The sequence below is a fragment of the Spinacia oleracea genome, chromosome 1, assembly GCF_020520425.1.
Source record: "Spinacia oleracea cultivar Varoflay chromosome 1, BTI_SOV_V1, whole genome shotgun sequence".
NCBI lineage: Eukaryota > Viridiplantae > Streptophyta > Magnoliopsida > Caryophyllales > Amaranthaceae > Spinacia > Spinacia oleracea.
This window is the reverse complement of record NC_079487.1, coordinates 19471892-19487171: the sequence shown is the minus strand read 5'-3', so window position 1 is coordinate 19487171 and position 15280 is coordinate 19471892. Positions and strand designations below refer to the sequence as shown.

General features: G+C 37.0%; 1 protein-coding gene and 2 non-coding genes across 3 annotated transcripts; 1 reads left to right on the top strand and 2 right to left on the bottom strand.

The window, feature by feature from the left end:
* The first annotated feature begins 5249 nt into the window (after positions 1-5249).
* LOC110780654 (magnesium-protoporphyrin IX monomethyl ester [oxidative] cyclase, chloroplastic) lies at positions 5250-12096 on the top strand. Its single transcript, XM_056835134.1, has 5 exons — positions 5250-5775; positions 10929-10993; positions 11070-11397; positions 11503-11601; positions 11710-12096. Exons 1-5 carry the CDS (start codon positions 5323-5325, stop codon positions 11971-11973), a joined length of 1209 nt encoding a protein of 402 aa, XP_056691112.1. The 5' UTR covers positions 5250-5322; the 3' UTR covers positions 11974-12096.
* On the bottom strand, positions 6331-6402 carry TRNAC-GCA (transfer RNA cysteine (anticodon GCA)). Its single transcript has one exon. It is a non-coding gene; the product is annotated as a tRNA-Cys (tRNA).
* On the bottom strand, positions 10683-10754 carry TRNAC-GCA (transfer RNA cysteine (anticodon GCA)). Its single transcript has one exon. It is a non-coding gene; the product is annotated as a tRNA-Cys (tRNA).
* Positions 12097-15280: the final 3184 nt, after the last annotated feature.

Sequence of the window (15280 nt, the reverse complement as noted above, 5' to 3'; positions counted from 1 at the left end):
TTCTAAGACACGCCGTTAGGCCACACAAGCCTACGTTGCACCATAAGTTCAACCGTCCCACGGTACAAGTCAAAAAAAAAAGAGTAAGGCATATCGCACTAATGCGAGCACGACCAAAGAGCATGTGTAAAAGAGGCAAAAAAATTACTTATCGCCCAAATTCAAAATGCAAGCCACACGACTTCTACATTAAGGATTAAAGGTAGCAAAATATTACCTACCACGAAAGGGATAGCTCGCACCTACACGAGCGGAACCCCAAGGCATCTTTTTCGAAAGAACCTAAATATCGTACGCCAAAAGGAAGCATCCCAACATGCATACTTGGAGGCTCCAAGCTACGAAACAACCATAGCAAAATAAAAAAATCTCGAAGCAAATATTTGAACAATCGAAAGGGCACGATGTTTGAGCCCACTTCATGAATGGGCCTGAACCCTATCAAGCTTCTAAGCAAACTATTCAAAATCAGTCGTGGCTCAAAAAAAATGAAACAATTCAAGCAATCTGATTAATGGACCGCACACAACGGCCATTCTATAATGGACTCGCCCAACTATCGCAATACCTGTACGCCTTAAGAGCAACAGTTCCTTAAAATAATCGCCCCAAAGCAACAAGCACCGTAGTCCACCAATCGGCTACGGCTTCTCAAGAAAATCATCACGTTCTAAAAACAAAGAAAAAAACAAAAGAAGAGAGAATACATAGAACTTCTAAGTGAAATAAGCGAATGAACAAGAGGCCAACTATGTCATCAAGAAACCTCGCCAGAAATTATTTTCAGCGCCCAGCGCTGGGCGCCGAAATCTTTAACGCCCATGCTTGGGCGCCGAAAATGATCACAGACCCAAAAAAAAAACAGCTCTGACTTCTATAGGGCCCTGCCATATTCATTCGACTTTAAAATTGCCGAAAGTCGCACCTCACGGCTTTGTTAAAAGTAGCACGCCACTACAAAGATCGCTCGCACTTACGAGCGCAATCCCAAACACGATCAAGGACATTACGAAATGCGTATCCCCAAGGAACCTCTTCAACAAGAAATGACCGTCAAGCACGAATTCTTGGGGGCTCGAAAGAAAATATAGAGTATACAAAGTTAAAAACAATATTCCCAGACTACGCTATACGAAGTCCCGTGTTTGGATGTCTCAAAAAATAAAAAATAAACCGGTTTACGACCTCAAGACAAAGGTCGTCGTTGATACCTATACATAGTCCCCTAATCAAGGACCCAGATAGTGGAAAAATTGAGCCGTAAGGACTAACTCAAAACCATAAAGGATGATGACCACAAGACAATGGTCCGTCTAAACATGTTGTCAACCCACATTCAGGTTGCAACTAAATCCGAGCATCCCTCGAAAGAATTCGCTCCTACAAGAATAAATGAAAAGAAATTCTCAAAAGAAATCACAAGAAAAGAAATGAAATAGGGACTTGCCCACCTCAATCGGGCAAGATCGCGGCACACGAATCCCAAATCGAAAAGACGAATTCAGGTTCGCTCACCTCCAGCGAGCGGGGCGTCCACCCTTAGCGGACAGGGCTCGCCCACCTTTAGCGGGCGGGGTCTGCGTCACTAGCCGCGCAGGTCCTCAGTTTTCGAAAAATAAAGTCTTCAAATTTAAAACAGGCTCGCCATCTTCAGCCGGCGGGGTCTACGTCACAAACCGCGTAGGTCCTTATTTTCAAAAAGCACAAACAACTTTCAAAATAGATTCGTCCACTTCTATCGGACGGGGTGTCCACCCTTAGCGGACAGGTTCGCCATCTTCAGCCGGCGGGGTCTACGTCACAAACCGCGTAGGTCCTTATTTTCAAATTTCAAAAACAGATTCGTCCACTTCTATCGGACGGGGTGTCCACCCTTAGCGGACAGGCTCGCCATCTTTAGCCGGCGGGGTCTGCGTCACTAACCGCGCAGGTCCTTAGTCGCTGCAGCGATAACTTTTGCTGGATTTTCCTTCGTTTTACGTCCTATAAAAACAAGGGTGCTGGATTTTCCTGCGTTTTACGTCCTATGAAAACAAGGGTGCTGGATTTTCCTTCGTTTTACGTCCTATAAAAACAAGGGGGTTTTCTCGTTTAGCTAGCCCTGAAAATGAGAATCTTTAAAAAAAACATTTTACCTCGTGATTGGGCTTGGCCAGGCCCAATTACACTTTACAGCTTTGATTTCGAAAAACTCTGTAGCTACTCCCAATGACAAAGTGAGGGAGTTTCTACGCACCTTTAGATCCTGCCAATGACAAAGTGAGGAAGCTTCTATACTATCAGTTGAAAAAATCCCAATGACACGTGAGGGATATGTCAACACTTCAAGTGATGACCCTTAAGTCAAATGTTATCACTCGGGGGCTCGTGAGACCCTCGCAAAACAGGTCACCATGGCTTGTGTGACGCACTCCGTCTAATACTTTGACCATCGTCTCATCCCGAGACTCAGTCAAAGTGGGGGCTAACTGTAGACACCTACTTTTGTCCCCATTCCCGAAGGGAAAGGTTCGATGATGAAAACGTAAATCTCCACTTGACAACGCATCTCCTATAAAATAAACGAATCTCAATTCCCCTTTTCATTTCACCCGAAACCTGCTATTTATGGAAACCTGCTAAAAATAGTAACTGCCGTAAAAGGTAGCTTCTAAAAGTGGCAAATCATAAAAGATAGAAACCTGTCAGAATTAGGTGTTACATTCCAACATAAATCCTAAATGAGATAGAAAACTGCGAGAATCCTATTCCTAATATGATTCGAAAATAAGAGTTACGTATTAATTGAAATCCTAACGAGCCTAGAGTTCGTAACGGGCCCAGACGCATTCCGTCATAAAATTAATACGCGCTAAAAGACTCGGTTAAGTCTCAAACTCTACGGATCTCAGGAATCCGAATCTGACTAAAGAAAATAGTCCAGACCCTATTTTCAATGCCTGGCTCTGGGCGCCAAAATCTTCGGCGCCCAGGCCTGGGCGCTGAAAATACCTGGGTACGTGTTTTTTCCTAATTCTTTGTGGATTAGAACTCTGCAATTCTATCCTTCCACCAACTCTTCCCTATAAATAGACCCCTAAATTCGACGTGAAAAGGACACACAACAACACACAATTATATTCTGAGTATTGACTCCAACCCTTAGCCTAAGCCTCTCGCTGCGAAACTGTTCACGCGTTCTGTCGCAATCAATCCATAAATCGAACAGAACGTATCGTGTCCCATAATTGAGATTCGTTAAATAAAAAGGTAAAATAGCAAAGTCAAAGTGGTTAGTTTTCTGAGAACCGTGACGCACCTCTCAAGGGTGCGTCGTAATATGTCCCTTTTCGATGATTTAACTGCTTTCCTCGCCCTTTTTATGAACTGTTAAACTAACCTAATCTGCTTGTTCTATCACGCCTAACATATATAATATTTTTGGGAAATCGGATTATCATGCTAGGTCCCTTAATGCTATTTAAATCAGATAATCACGATCGAATTAGTATTATATGTTGCATATTGCTAAAATCAATTCAGATTAGTTTAATAGTTAACGCATGTCCCTTCAATTATTTATGCTGAGCTAGTAAGGATATCCTGCCTCTGGAGTTATCGACGAGCGAAGTACTCCTCTCGGTAGTTACAGTCCCCCGAACCCTCAATCTCTACCTTGCGGGTGTATGTTGAGAGATCCCCACACCAGGGATCACAAGGGAACCTACGGCCGTCGTGGTAAAAAAAAATTGCACTCCCTTTATGTCACGATAACCGGGTTTTGTCAGTTTTTCTCATTGTCGTTAAAAACTGAATGGCGACTCCTATATTACTAGTCAATTGGGTGTATACTCACAGGAAATCCAATTACACTTGATTGAATAAAAAGAATCGTCAGACCGACGAGGGACGAGGTCACGCATTAGCCTCGTGCTTTTTCGACCCCCTCACAGGCTCCTATTTATAGAGGTATGGAAAATGAATTATAATCCTACTAGGATTTGGATTTATTAATTAGAATCCAACTTGAACTCTAAATAATAAATATAATTTTATTAGGATTAGGATTTAATCAATACACGAACTCCGATAGGATTAGGATTCGTTACGAAGATGAGCATCGTAAGGCCACGAACATCGCACCACCCGCGCAGGCCTTGCGGCCCACACTAGCATCCGTTGCTCGCAGCCCAACAGCACGCCCAGCGTGCGCGCGCCAAGGCCTTGCTGGGCCTGGCCTTGCGCTGGGCCTGGCGAGGCGTGGCAGCTCCATGTTGGGCGCTCGGCTTGCTGGGCGCGGGCCTGGCTTCGTGCTGGGCCTTCGTCTAGCAAGCCTCGTCCGATGCTAATTCGTACGATGCGCTTCTGATTAAATTCCCGGTTCCGGAATTCATTTCCGATACAACAATATTTAATATTTCCGATTCCAGAATTAATTTCCGTTTCGAACAAATATTTAATATTTCCGTTTCCGGAATTATTTTCTGATTCCGATAATATTTCCGATTCTGACAATATTTCCGTTTCCGGCAATATTTCCGATTCCGGCAATATTTCCATTTCCATTAATATTTTCCGATACGTACCATGTTTCCGTTTCCGGCAACATCTACGACTTGGATAATATTTCTATTTCCGATACGATCCATATTTCCGTTTCCGACAATATCATCGTTTCCGGAGTATTCGTTTCTTGCTTGTGACGATCTCAGCTCCCACTGAAACGAAGGTCCGTCGATTCCGAATATCCATAGATGGAGTATTTAATGCCATTAAATACTTGATCCGTTTACGTACTATATGTGTGACCCTACGGGTTCAGTTAAGAGTAAGCTGTGGATTAATATCATTAATTCCACTTGAACTGAAGCGGCCTCTAGCTAGGCATTCAGCTCACTTGATCTCACTGAATTATTAACTTATTAATTAATACTGAACCGCATTTATTAGACTTAATATTATATGCATATTTGGACCAAGGGCATTATTTCCTTCGATAATCAACCAAATATTTTCAAGGGCATTACATTACAATTTAGTACAAACCACAAAACTTACACAATGAAGTAAATGGAGAAAGAAGAGCCACATACTGTCTAGGGTCAAGTTGGAACACCCACAACCCCAAAGTCCTTAACCCATCAAAGAAATCAAGCTGACCCATCACCACTTGACACGTGTCAAACACCCACCTGGATTTTTAGATTTCATTGGATTAGATTCATTACCCCTCCCAAAAAAAAAAAAAAAAAACCAAAAATATTTAAAATTATAAAAAATAATTAGTTCTATCACAATCCCAAACTCTCCCACCCATTTCTCCTCCACTCTCTATCCTCAGCAATGGCAGCAGAAATGGCACTCCTAAAACCCATCAGCAAATTCAGCCCGAAACTGAGCCCGACCCCAATAACCCGACCCGCAAAGTTTTTCAGGGTATCAATGTCAGCAACGGCAACTCCAATGCCCACAAAACCATCAAAAAAGGGGAACAAGAAGGAAATTCAAGAGTCCCTTTTAACACCAAGGTTTTACACCACAGATTTTGATGAAATGGAGCAGCTTTTTAACACTGAGATTAACAAGAACCTTAATGAATCCGAATTTGAGGCACTTTTGCAGGAGTTTAAGACTGATTACAATCAAACTCACTTTGTTCGAAACAGTGAGTTTAAGGAAGCTGCTGATAAACTTGAGGGCCCTTTGAGGCAGATTTTTGTTGAGTTTCTGGAAAGGTCTTGTACTGCTGAGTTTTCTGGGTTCCTTCTTTACAAGGAGCTTGGTAGGAGGCTTAAGGTAATTGATTCTCTTTCTTTCTTTTTTTATGTACTGATTAAATGTGTTGTTAGTTTTAAAAAGTAGACTAATTTAGTTGGTAAAGTTGTGGGTTGGTTCTATTTCATGACTTGAGATTGAATATTACGGCTACATTAATTAGTTAATCGGCTTCTATGCACTAGAAAATTACAAATTGAATTTGTGATAACTGATAAGGTTTTTATGAGCTTATTAAAGTTGTGAATTTGGTGATTTTGTGCTCTACCAATGGAAATAATTGATTATTACGGAATAGCTATTTGAGGTGTGGGAGTGGACTAATTTAGGAGGAACTCTAACTACAAGGCCACTTGATGTTTAGCATTCCTCACTAATTTAGTCGGTAAAGTCGCCTGGTGGTACTAATGTTTGGGTCTAACTACGTATGATAAGATTTCTTTTGAGTTTATTGGTGGAATTTGTAGGTTGCAATTTGGTAATTTTGGGACTGAGTTTGACAATTTTGGTTCAAACGGTGCAACATGGAAACATATATCTAGAAAAATGCAAAAAATAGTGCAAAAACATTAAAAGAGGGCCCAACCGGGTTCGAACCGGTGACCTCTTGATCTGCAGTCAAATGCTCTACCACTGAGCTATGGACCCGTTACAATTAAAACGTCAATGTTTAATTTAATATTCCGTCTATAATCCTAATAATCTGGTATTTATTAGATCAGTATATTTCCTTATAATCTATAAGTAATTGATGGTGGTGGATAGATGAGACCGAATCACTCTAATTTATTTCGAGATGTTAAAAGTTACCAAAAACTCGAAAAGGTACTCTAATAAAGTAAAAAGTCAAGTATTTGGAGTCCGGGCACTTTATAGTTTATAGAACATTTTTTCTTGAACAAGTAGGGACAGAACCGAGATCAATGAGGAAAAAATTGAGATGAAATGCACAAAACTGGAAGTGTATAATTTCAGTAGTAATAGCTGCTAGGCCTGCTACTAGTGCTGCACAAGGAGTAATTTTCTTCCTTTACTAGGATAACACTAGTATAATACCCGTGCGATGCACGGTTTAGATTAATTTTGAATGAAAATTAAATTATAGTTATTGACAACTGTCATCAATAGTGTTTATAGATGTTCTTCTAACTAAAATTATTATTTGATAGATATGTTATGGCTTCATTCAGTCTCTTATGTTATTTAAGAAAAAAAAACACAAAGGGTGCGTATATAAAATTATTTTCACCATGTTCATCACCCGGGTCAAAAATTAAAGTCATTTGCATCCATCATTTACTTCAATAATCATATCCACTTAATACTTAACAAACCATGTATCTTTATACCCGATCACTTAACACCCACCTACACAATCTAGTTTATTTAGCTACAGATGACTTTAACACGGGGCGAGTGCGGAAGATTGGTCTCTCCATAACTGTACTTGCTTATCTTGTTCCTATCCTCGCCACCCACGATAAATATGATACTCATCCTCATCTCAAACACAATCTCGATCCCACCCTCGCGGGGCACAAAATAAAACTCATCTCGCTCCTTCACCCACCTTGAAATCTACACCCGCCTCAAGCTCACCCTTGGTCTGACAATTTTTTTTTTTTTGGTATGAGAGTTTTGAATTTTAAAACTCTGTTCTAGAGTGTTGGGCAACTTAGTTATTTGATTAGGTGATTGAGTAAATGTGCAAAATTATAATATGTGGGTTAGTATTAAAAAAAATATTGATATACTTATAATCAATTAGGTAAAGGATAATTGAAGTTGTCAGGTCCTACGTACCCACGGCGGATAACCTCATCACCCGCATCGGATAAACTTCATTCCCATAACCCACAAATCTTATCTCCATCCCTAGCCACCTAGTATCGATGATGGGGTCAATCACGTTGAGGGTCAAAAACTTTCCTTCATTCCCGCGTTAGATAACTAAGTTACATATATATGAAATAGTTCATTATTGCAAGATAGTATATCACTTGCATGATTCACGATAAAATTTTAATATTAATTTATGCACTAATTTAAAATCAACCTACTTATTGAGTAATAGTGAAGATGTTTACATTTTAATTAATAAACTACACCCCTTGTTGGAAACAATAGCGTAGCAAATGCAAAGCGGTAGCAATAGAACAATAGGAGATGTCAAGTCGAAGTAACTCACAAGTAGTTGCCCCACATAATGTTTTCTTCAATTTCTTCGTTTTTAGGTGGTATTATTATTTTTTTTTTTTTTGAGGTGGTAAAATAAGTTTTTTTTAGGTGGTAAAAAACAAATTTTCGATTTTTTAGGTGCTAAAAAAAATTGTCCTAATAAATATGGATTATGAAATTCTATTCAGCACTCCTATTTTTTTATTTTTTTAATGTTCAACAATAAAGCAATACAATTAGATAGTGACACTTGTTAGCTCCACACTGATGCATCTTTATATACAAATTAAAATTAATTTATTTTAATGAGTAATAATGGACATCTATATATTAAAAGATTAATGAAATTGCAAATATGTATATGGATTTTGAAATTCTCTTTAACACTCCTATTTACTTATTTTTTGAATGTACAACAACAAAGCAATACAATTTTTCCCTTACTCTATTTTGAATTAATTGAATTACTTTTCATAACAGGGGATTTAAATGTTCTTTAAGATATGAATAAGTCATATCCTAACCCGTTCTATGTCCTTTTTTTTAATATGTCACTTGTTGTATACAACAAAAAATTGTAAATCCAATTGGTAATTTCATATATTTAATTTTTTAACTTGCAACATAGTTTCGCGATACACAACTTACAGAGGAGGTAAAGAGAAAAATATCAATATAAACATAGCTATATTTTGAATCACATACTGTGCTATCCTTACATATGTTTAGGTTTCAATTAAGTTGTTCGTTTGCATATTTTCTTATTCCTTTTAAACTTGGGCTTTGTTTGGTTGATAGATAAAGAGTAGTATATTCTTCATCTAATCTATTTCTATGTTGTGTAATAAAAACATATTTCTCTATCAATACAATAATAGTGGCTATAATATTTCATAATATATTTTATTTAGTGCATATTTTTCCTTAAATAAGACAACTTAAATTTAGATTATTGATTTTATTTACATTTTTCTAAATTTAGAGGAGAGGCGAATCATGTAGTGACATTTGTCATCACCACATTGTCATCACTCCTATTTACTTATTTTTTGAATGTACAACAACAAAGCAATACAATTTTTCCCTTACTCTATTTTGAATTAATTGAATTACTTTTCATAACAGGGGATTTAAATGTTCTTTAAGATATGAATAAGTCATATCCTAACCCGTTCTATGTCCTTTTTTTTAATATGTCACTTGTTGTATACAACAAAAAATTGTAAATCCAATTGGTAATTTCATATATTTAATTTTTTAACTTGCAACATAGTTTCGCGATACACAACTTACAGAGGAGGTAAAGAGAAAAATATCAATATAAACATAGCTATATTTTGAATCACATACTGTGCTATCCTTACATATGTTTAGGTTTCAATTAAATTGTTCGTTTGCATATTTTCTTATTCCTTTTAAACTTGGGCTTTGTTTGGTTGATAGATAAAGAGTAGTATATTCTTCATCTAATGTATTTCTATATATGTTGTGTAATAAAAACATATTTCTCTATCAATACAATAATGGTGGCTATAATATTTCAGTATTAATATACGTCATAGTACACATATTGCATGTTCAATTTTTTTTGATATAAGATAACATACAAGTTTTCCATAATATTGTATAAGATAATTGTTTTTTGGACAAAACAATATTTATGTCAAAGGTTGTTGAAATTTATTTTCTGGAAGTTTGTTGCATTTCATATAGATACTCGTTAGTATGTACTTATCAGTAATATTTCAATTTTTATGCAAGTCTATAAAATATGTCTTTTTAAAATAAAAATTCTTATATTATATTCGTACAATATACTCCGTATTGATTCTATCTTCATCTTTCTTTTAATATAAAATATGTTCTTACGATATATTTGATTCTCTCTTCATCTTTCTTTTAATAATTTTAATTTATATTTTTAGAACCAAAAAGATACTATAGTACATACTTAAATCAAGGCGATACTATGTAGCATGTTCTAAGTGTGAAATAATTACAACAAAACTACGAAATATGTTACAAGTGTGAAATAATTAGATCAAGGAGATTAAGAATGTCAATTTATTGATTTAAGTAAATATTAAACATCCCTTATGTTAATAAACACTTTATTAAACGATTGTAGTTTAATTAAATTATATCGTAAGAGTATTAAACTCTATTCTCTAATCGTAAGAGTGCTTAACATAAGCATGGTTAAATTGCCTATACATTAAATTGATATTTATCAGACAATTGCTCTCTTTTTCTCTCCCCTCTCTGTTTACATTAGCACGTTATAGAATCTAAATATTAGTATTGAATATTGACAATTTGTATGTCAAAAAAAATTTACAATTTAATATATAGGCATAACCTGCAATATATAGGCAACTTAACATAAACAATCTTATTACGATATAATTTAATTAGATTATAAGCTCTATTTACATGTCGTTTACATAAGCACAGGAATAGAATATTGACTTATCTATGGTTTTTCTATTTTTATTTAGTATTTTTATGATGTTTATTATCAACAGAATCTTTAAGATTTTTATTGGAAAACAATAATATTTTATTTAGTGCATATTTTTTCTTAAATAAGACAACTTAAATTTAGATTATTTATTTTATTTACATTCTTCTAAATTTAGAGGAGAGGCGAATCATGTAGTGACATTTGTCATCACCACATTGATTTCCTCTCTTTTAGTATAGTATATAGATAGATAAATTGGATCATGAGTTAAAAAATTAAAAAAAAAAGGGCCCAACCGGGTTCGAACCGGTGACCTCTTGATCTGCAGTCAAATGCTCTACCACTGAGCTATGGACCCCTTGATTATTATTTATTAATATAATAGTATTATTTCTCTACTAAATAATTTCACAATTTCTGAAATACAATCTCTTTGATAGTTATATTACTTTGATTTATAACACAAAATTAATTACATCTTTTACAGCATTGTGAGATATTTTTCACATTTTGATGTTCTTTTAATATGCAGAAAACAAATCCAGTGGTCGCGGAGATTTTCTCCCTTATGTCTAGAGATGAAGCCAGGCATGCTGGGTATGTTTTGGCAACTCTTTTCCTGTCCCTAAAACTTCTTTTATTTTGCAAACGAACTGATAATTACCTTGTGCAGGTTTCTGAACAAAGGGTTGTCAGATTTCAATCTGGCCTTGGACTTGGGTTTCCTGACAAAGGCTAGGAAATACACATTCTTCAAGCCAAAGTTCATCTTTTACGCGACATACTTATCAGAGAAGATCGGTTACTGGAGGTACATTACTATTTACAGGCACCTCAAGGAAAACCCTGAGTACCAGTGTTATCCCATCTTCAAGTACTTTGAGAACTGGTGCCAAGATGAGAACAGACACGGAGATTTCTTCTCCGCTCTCATGAAGGCACAGCCCCAGTTCCTTAACGACTGGAAGGCCAAACTCTGGTCCCGCTTCTTCTGCCTCTCGGTAATCATCCAATTCACAAGTCATCCTATTCACTACATCTGTTTTTATGCCGTATTGTGATGATACCATTGAAATTTTACTTGTTATATATGATGTTTGTGTCAGGTTTATGTGACCATGTACCTCAACGATTGTCAAAGGACAGATTTCTATGAAGGAATTGGTCTCAACACCAAAGAATTCGATATGCATGTCATCATTGAGGTGAGAGACTATGTCATTATTGAGTAAAATTGTATGAAACTATGAGAGTGTGTTCTTGTATAGATTAAAAGTTAGATTTCTCATTTCTGACAATTTGGTTATTGGCAGACCAACCGCACAACTGCTAGAATATTCCCAGCTGTGTTGGATGTGGAGAACCCAGAGTTCAAGAGGAAGCTTGACCGAATGGTGGAGATTAACAAGAAGCTGATCGCTGTAGGGGAGACTGACGACATTGGTTTTGTGAAGAACTTTAAGAGGATCCCGTTGGTAGCAGCATTAGTTTCAGAGATCTTGGCTGCATATCTGATGCCACCTATTGAATCTGGCTCTGTCGATTTTGCAGAATTTGAGCCACAGCTTGTATATTAGTTTTCCTCTCTATTACTGCATTTTATTGTAAACTTATAAATTGAGGATTACTTGAATTGTTATTGCCTGAGAACACAGAATCTGTAACCGTATGTAAACTTTATAAATTGCAGATTTTGACAATTTAGCAATATCCCTCATCAAATGTATGTCACCTCTCAGCAATATGACAAGTTACCCGAAACTAGCAAGTTATATCCAAATGTATAAATCTAGACACAGGAAGATTCACCAACTAATTGGCGTTAGCAACCGGTTTTTGGTGTTAGCAACCGGTTCACCCTTAGGACTAAACCGGATTCGGAGCGAGTTCTGAGTGGATATGTTTATTCCCTTCCCAATTGTTGTTGCGAGGATTCGAACACGAGTCCCTCCCTACCAAGTTCAGCCCCAATCACCATTGAACCAACAGACAATAAGTACTTCATGCTTATGAGATTGTGACAAATATGACCAAAAGTCTTAACCTTCTCATTAACTTACGCATCAATATAAATAATACAATCAGGAGGTAGAAACCTGCTAGACCTCAAACTCTAACATATAACAAATTCTACTCATATTAGGAATCAATGTATTCCTAATCTATATCGTAACTGTTAGGTTATGATACATATGACATTTACATAAATCATGCGGAAACAACCATTAACCCAGGAAACATATTATTTACACATAATCATATAGCATAATTAGATGCATACTCTTTGTTGCGTGCCTTCCCTAGCTGCGCCCGAACCGAACAAGAACAAGTCTTTTAGGACTCCAAGTGTCGTCCCTCCGTAGATAGTCCACAGCACGTCCGGATCCGCCTTAAGATTGACCAACTAGAATCGCCCTTAAGGTACTAGAAAATTCGTCACTTTTATGAGCAAGATGTGTTTTAATTTTCTCTCAAAAACTCACTTTTGAATACTTTGAAACTTGTGTATAAATTATGACCCCTAGGCCTTTATTTATAGAGTTATGGAAAAGGAATCGTAATCCTAGTAGGATACAAATTAATTGAAATTAGAATCCTACATGAATTCTATTTAATTAATTTATCCAATTAGGAATAGACATTTAATCATACACTGACTCTTGCAGATTCAGGAATCACGCATGAGCACAAACTCACACACACACGGCAGCCACAAGGACTGCCCATGCGTGCGAGCTGCAGCCCACGCAGCAAGGCCCACGCATCCGTGGCCTTGGCGCGCGCTGGGCTTGTGGCGTGCGTGCTTGCTGGGTGATGGCCTGGCTTCGTGCTGGGCCTTCGTCCGGCAGGCCTCGTCCGATGCTAATTCGTACGATACGCTTCCGATTAAATTTCCATTTCCGGAATCTATTTCCGATACGAACAATATTTAATATTTCCGATTCCGGAATTAATTTCCGTTTCGAACAAATATTTAATATTTCCGTTTCCGGAATTATTTTCCGATTCCGGCAATATTTCCGATTCTGACAATATTTCCGTTTCCGGCAATATTTCCGATTCTGGTAATATTTCCATTTCCAATAATATTTTCCGATACGTACCATGTTTCCGTTTCCGGCAACATCTACGACTTGGATAATATTCATATTTCCGATACGATCCATATTTCCGTTTCCGGCAATATCATCGTTTCCGGAGTATTCATTTCTTGCCTGTGACGATCTTAGCTCCCACTGAAACCAAGATCCGTCGGTTCCGAATATTCATAGATGGAGTATTTAATGCCATTAAATACTTGATCCGTTTACGTACTATTTGTGTGACCCTACGGGTTCAGTCAAGAGTAAGCTGTGGATTAATATCATTAATTCCACTTGAACTGAAGCGGCCTCTAGCTAGGCATTCAGCTCACTTGATCTCACTGAATTATTAACTTGTTAATTAATACTGAACCGCATTTATTAGACTTAACATAGAATGCATACTTGGACCAAGGGCATTATTTCCTTCAGTCTCCCACTTGTCCTTAGGGACAAGTGTGCATTTCCTAATTCTTTTGTCGCTCGATGCTTGCTCTTGAACATAAGGTAAGAGTTGTCATCCTTATTATGTCCAGAGGTGTTCCTCGGTTTCAGAGTTCAACTGATCAAATAAACAGATAATCATAGCCTATGATTCATCCGAGCACGGCCATGCATTTCACAGTTTCTAGCTCTCCGAGTGGCCTTGTACAACTTTTAAGCATCTCATCCCGATTTATGGGAGGACAATCCCAATCTTGCGATCTTGAGATTAGACTTCGTTTGATAGGTGATTACCTGAGCGTTGCCTTTATAGCCTCCTTTTACGGTGCGACGGTTGGTCAACGTCAAAGCAACCAGTTCTCAAACAAGTAATCTCAAATCACTCAGGTATTGAGGATTTAGTGTCTAATAATTTAATGAAATTTACTTATGACAGATTTTCATCTCTTACAGTAAAGTTTCATAGGTCTTGTCCGATACTAGTCTTCCCAAAGTAAGTATCTATGCAAATGATTATGACATTGCCATGTCCACATAGTTCAAGAAACAGAACTACTAGTCATCTTGCATTCTAATCGTCTAACGTTTTCTGTGCGTCCAATTTTATAGAAAACTCCGATTAGGGACCATTTTCAACCTTTGACATTCAAGTTCACTTGATAGACATTTCTTAGTCACAGGACTGGTCCTGACAGTCTATCTTGAATATATCGTCAAATTTGAAGGGACTCATCATTTAATACTAAACCAAGATTAAATGGAATATGAAAATACATTTCATATATGATAAATGTTCAACCCCAATGTTTTACAAGCATGGGCCTCAAACCCATCTTCTAAAACAGTTCATGGAATTCAAAGCTATGCTTGATTTCCAGTGCTACAATGTGAGTGTTGCTTCTCACTTGTTGCATAGGTTTAGTTATCATGCTTTGCCAATCTTTAATATCCTTTTCATCGAATGTTCTTCGAGATATGATGATAAGATCTTTTCGAGTTTGTTTATTATGTGATCTAGTCTTTCTTACTTCGATGGTGGTTTTACTCATTTTGCAATGAAGAACCATCAAGTTAGCAGACGTTTTTCTTGCTTCAAGAGTGGTTCTACGCATTTTTCAATGAAGAATCATCAAGCCAGCAGATAGGTGATCTACCCAAGTTCAGTGAAGAACTTTAAACAACCCTGTTTTATTGCTTCTTAGGCAATAATTACTTTTACTTCAACTTTATAGGTTGCTAGTGATGCTTTGTTTGGAATTACTTATCCAAGCAGTTCACAGATATGTGGAATACTCTCAACTATATCTTAGAACATAGAAATCATTATTTTAATTTCCCACGCAACAACTCATGGTCT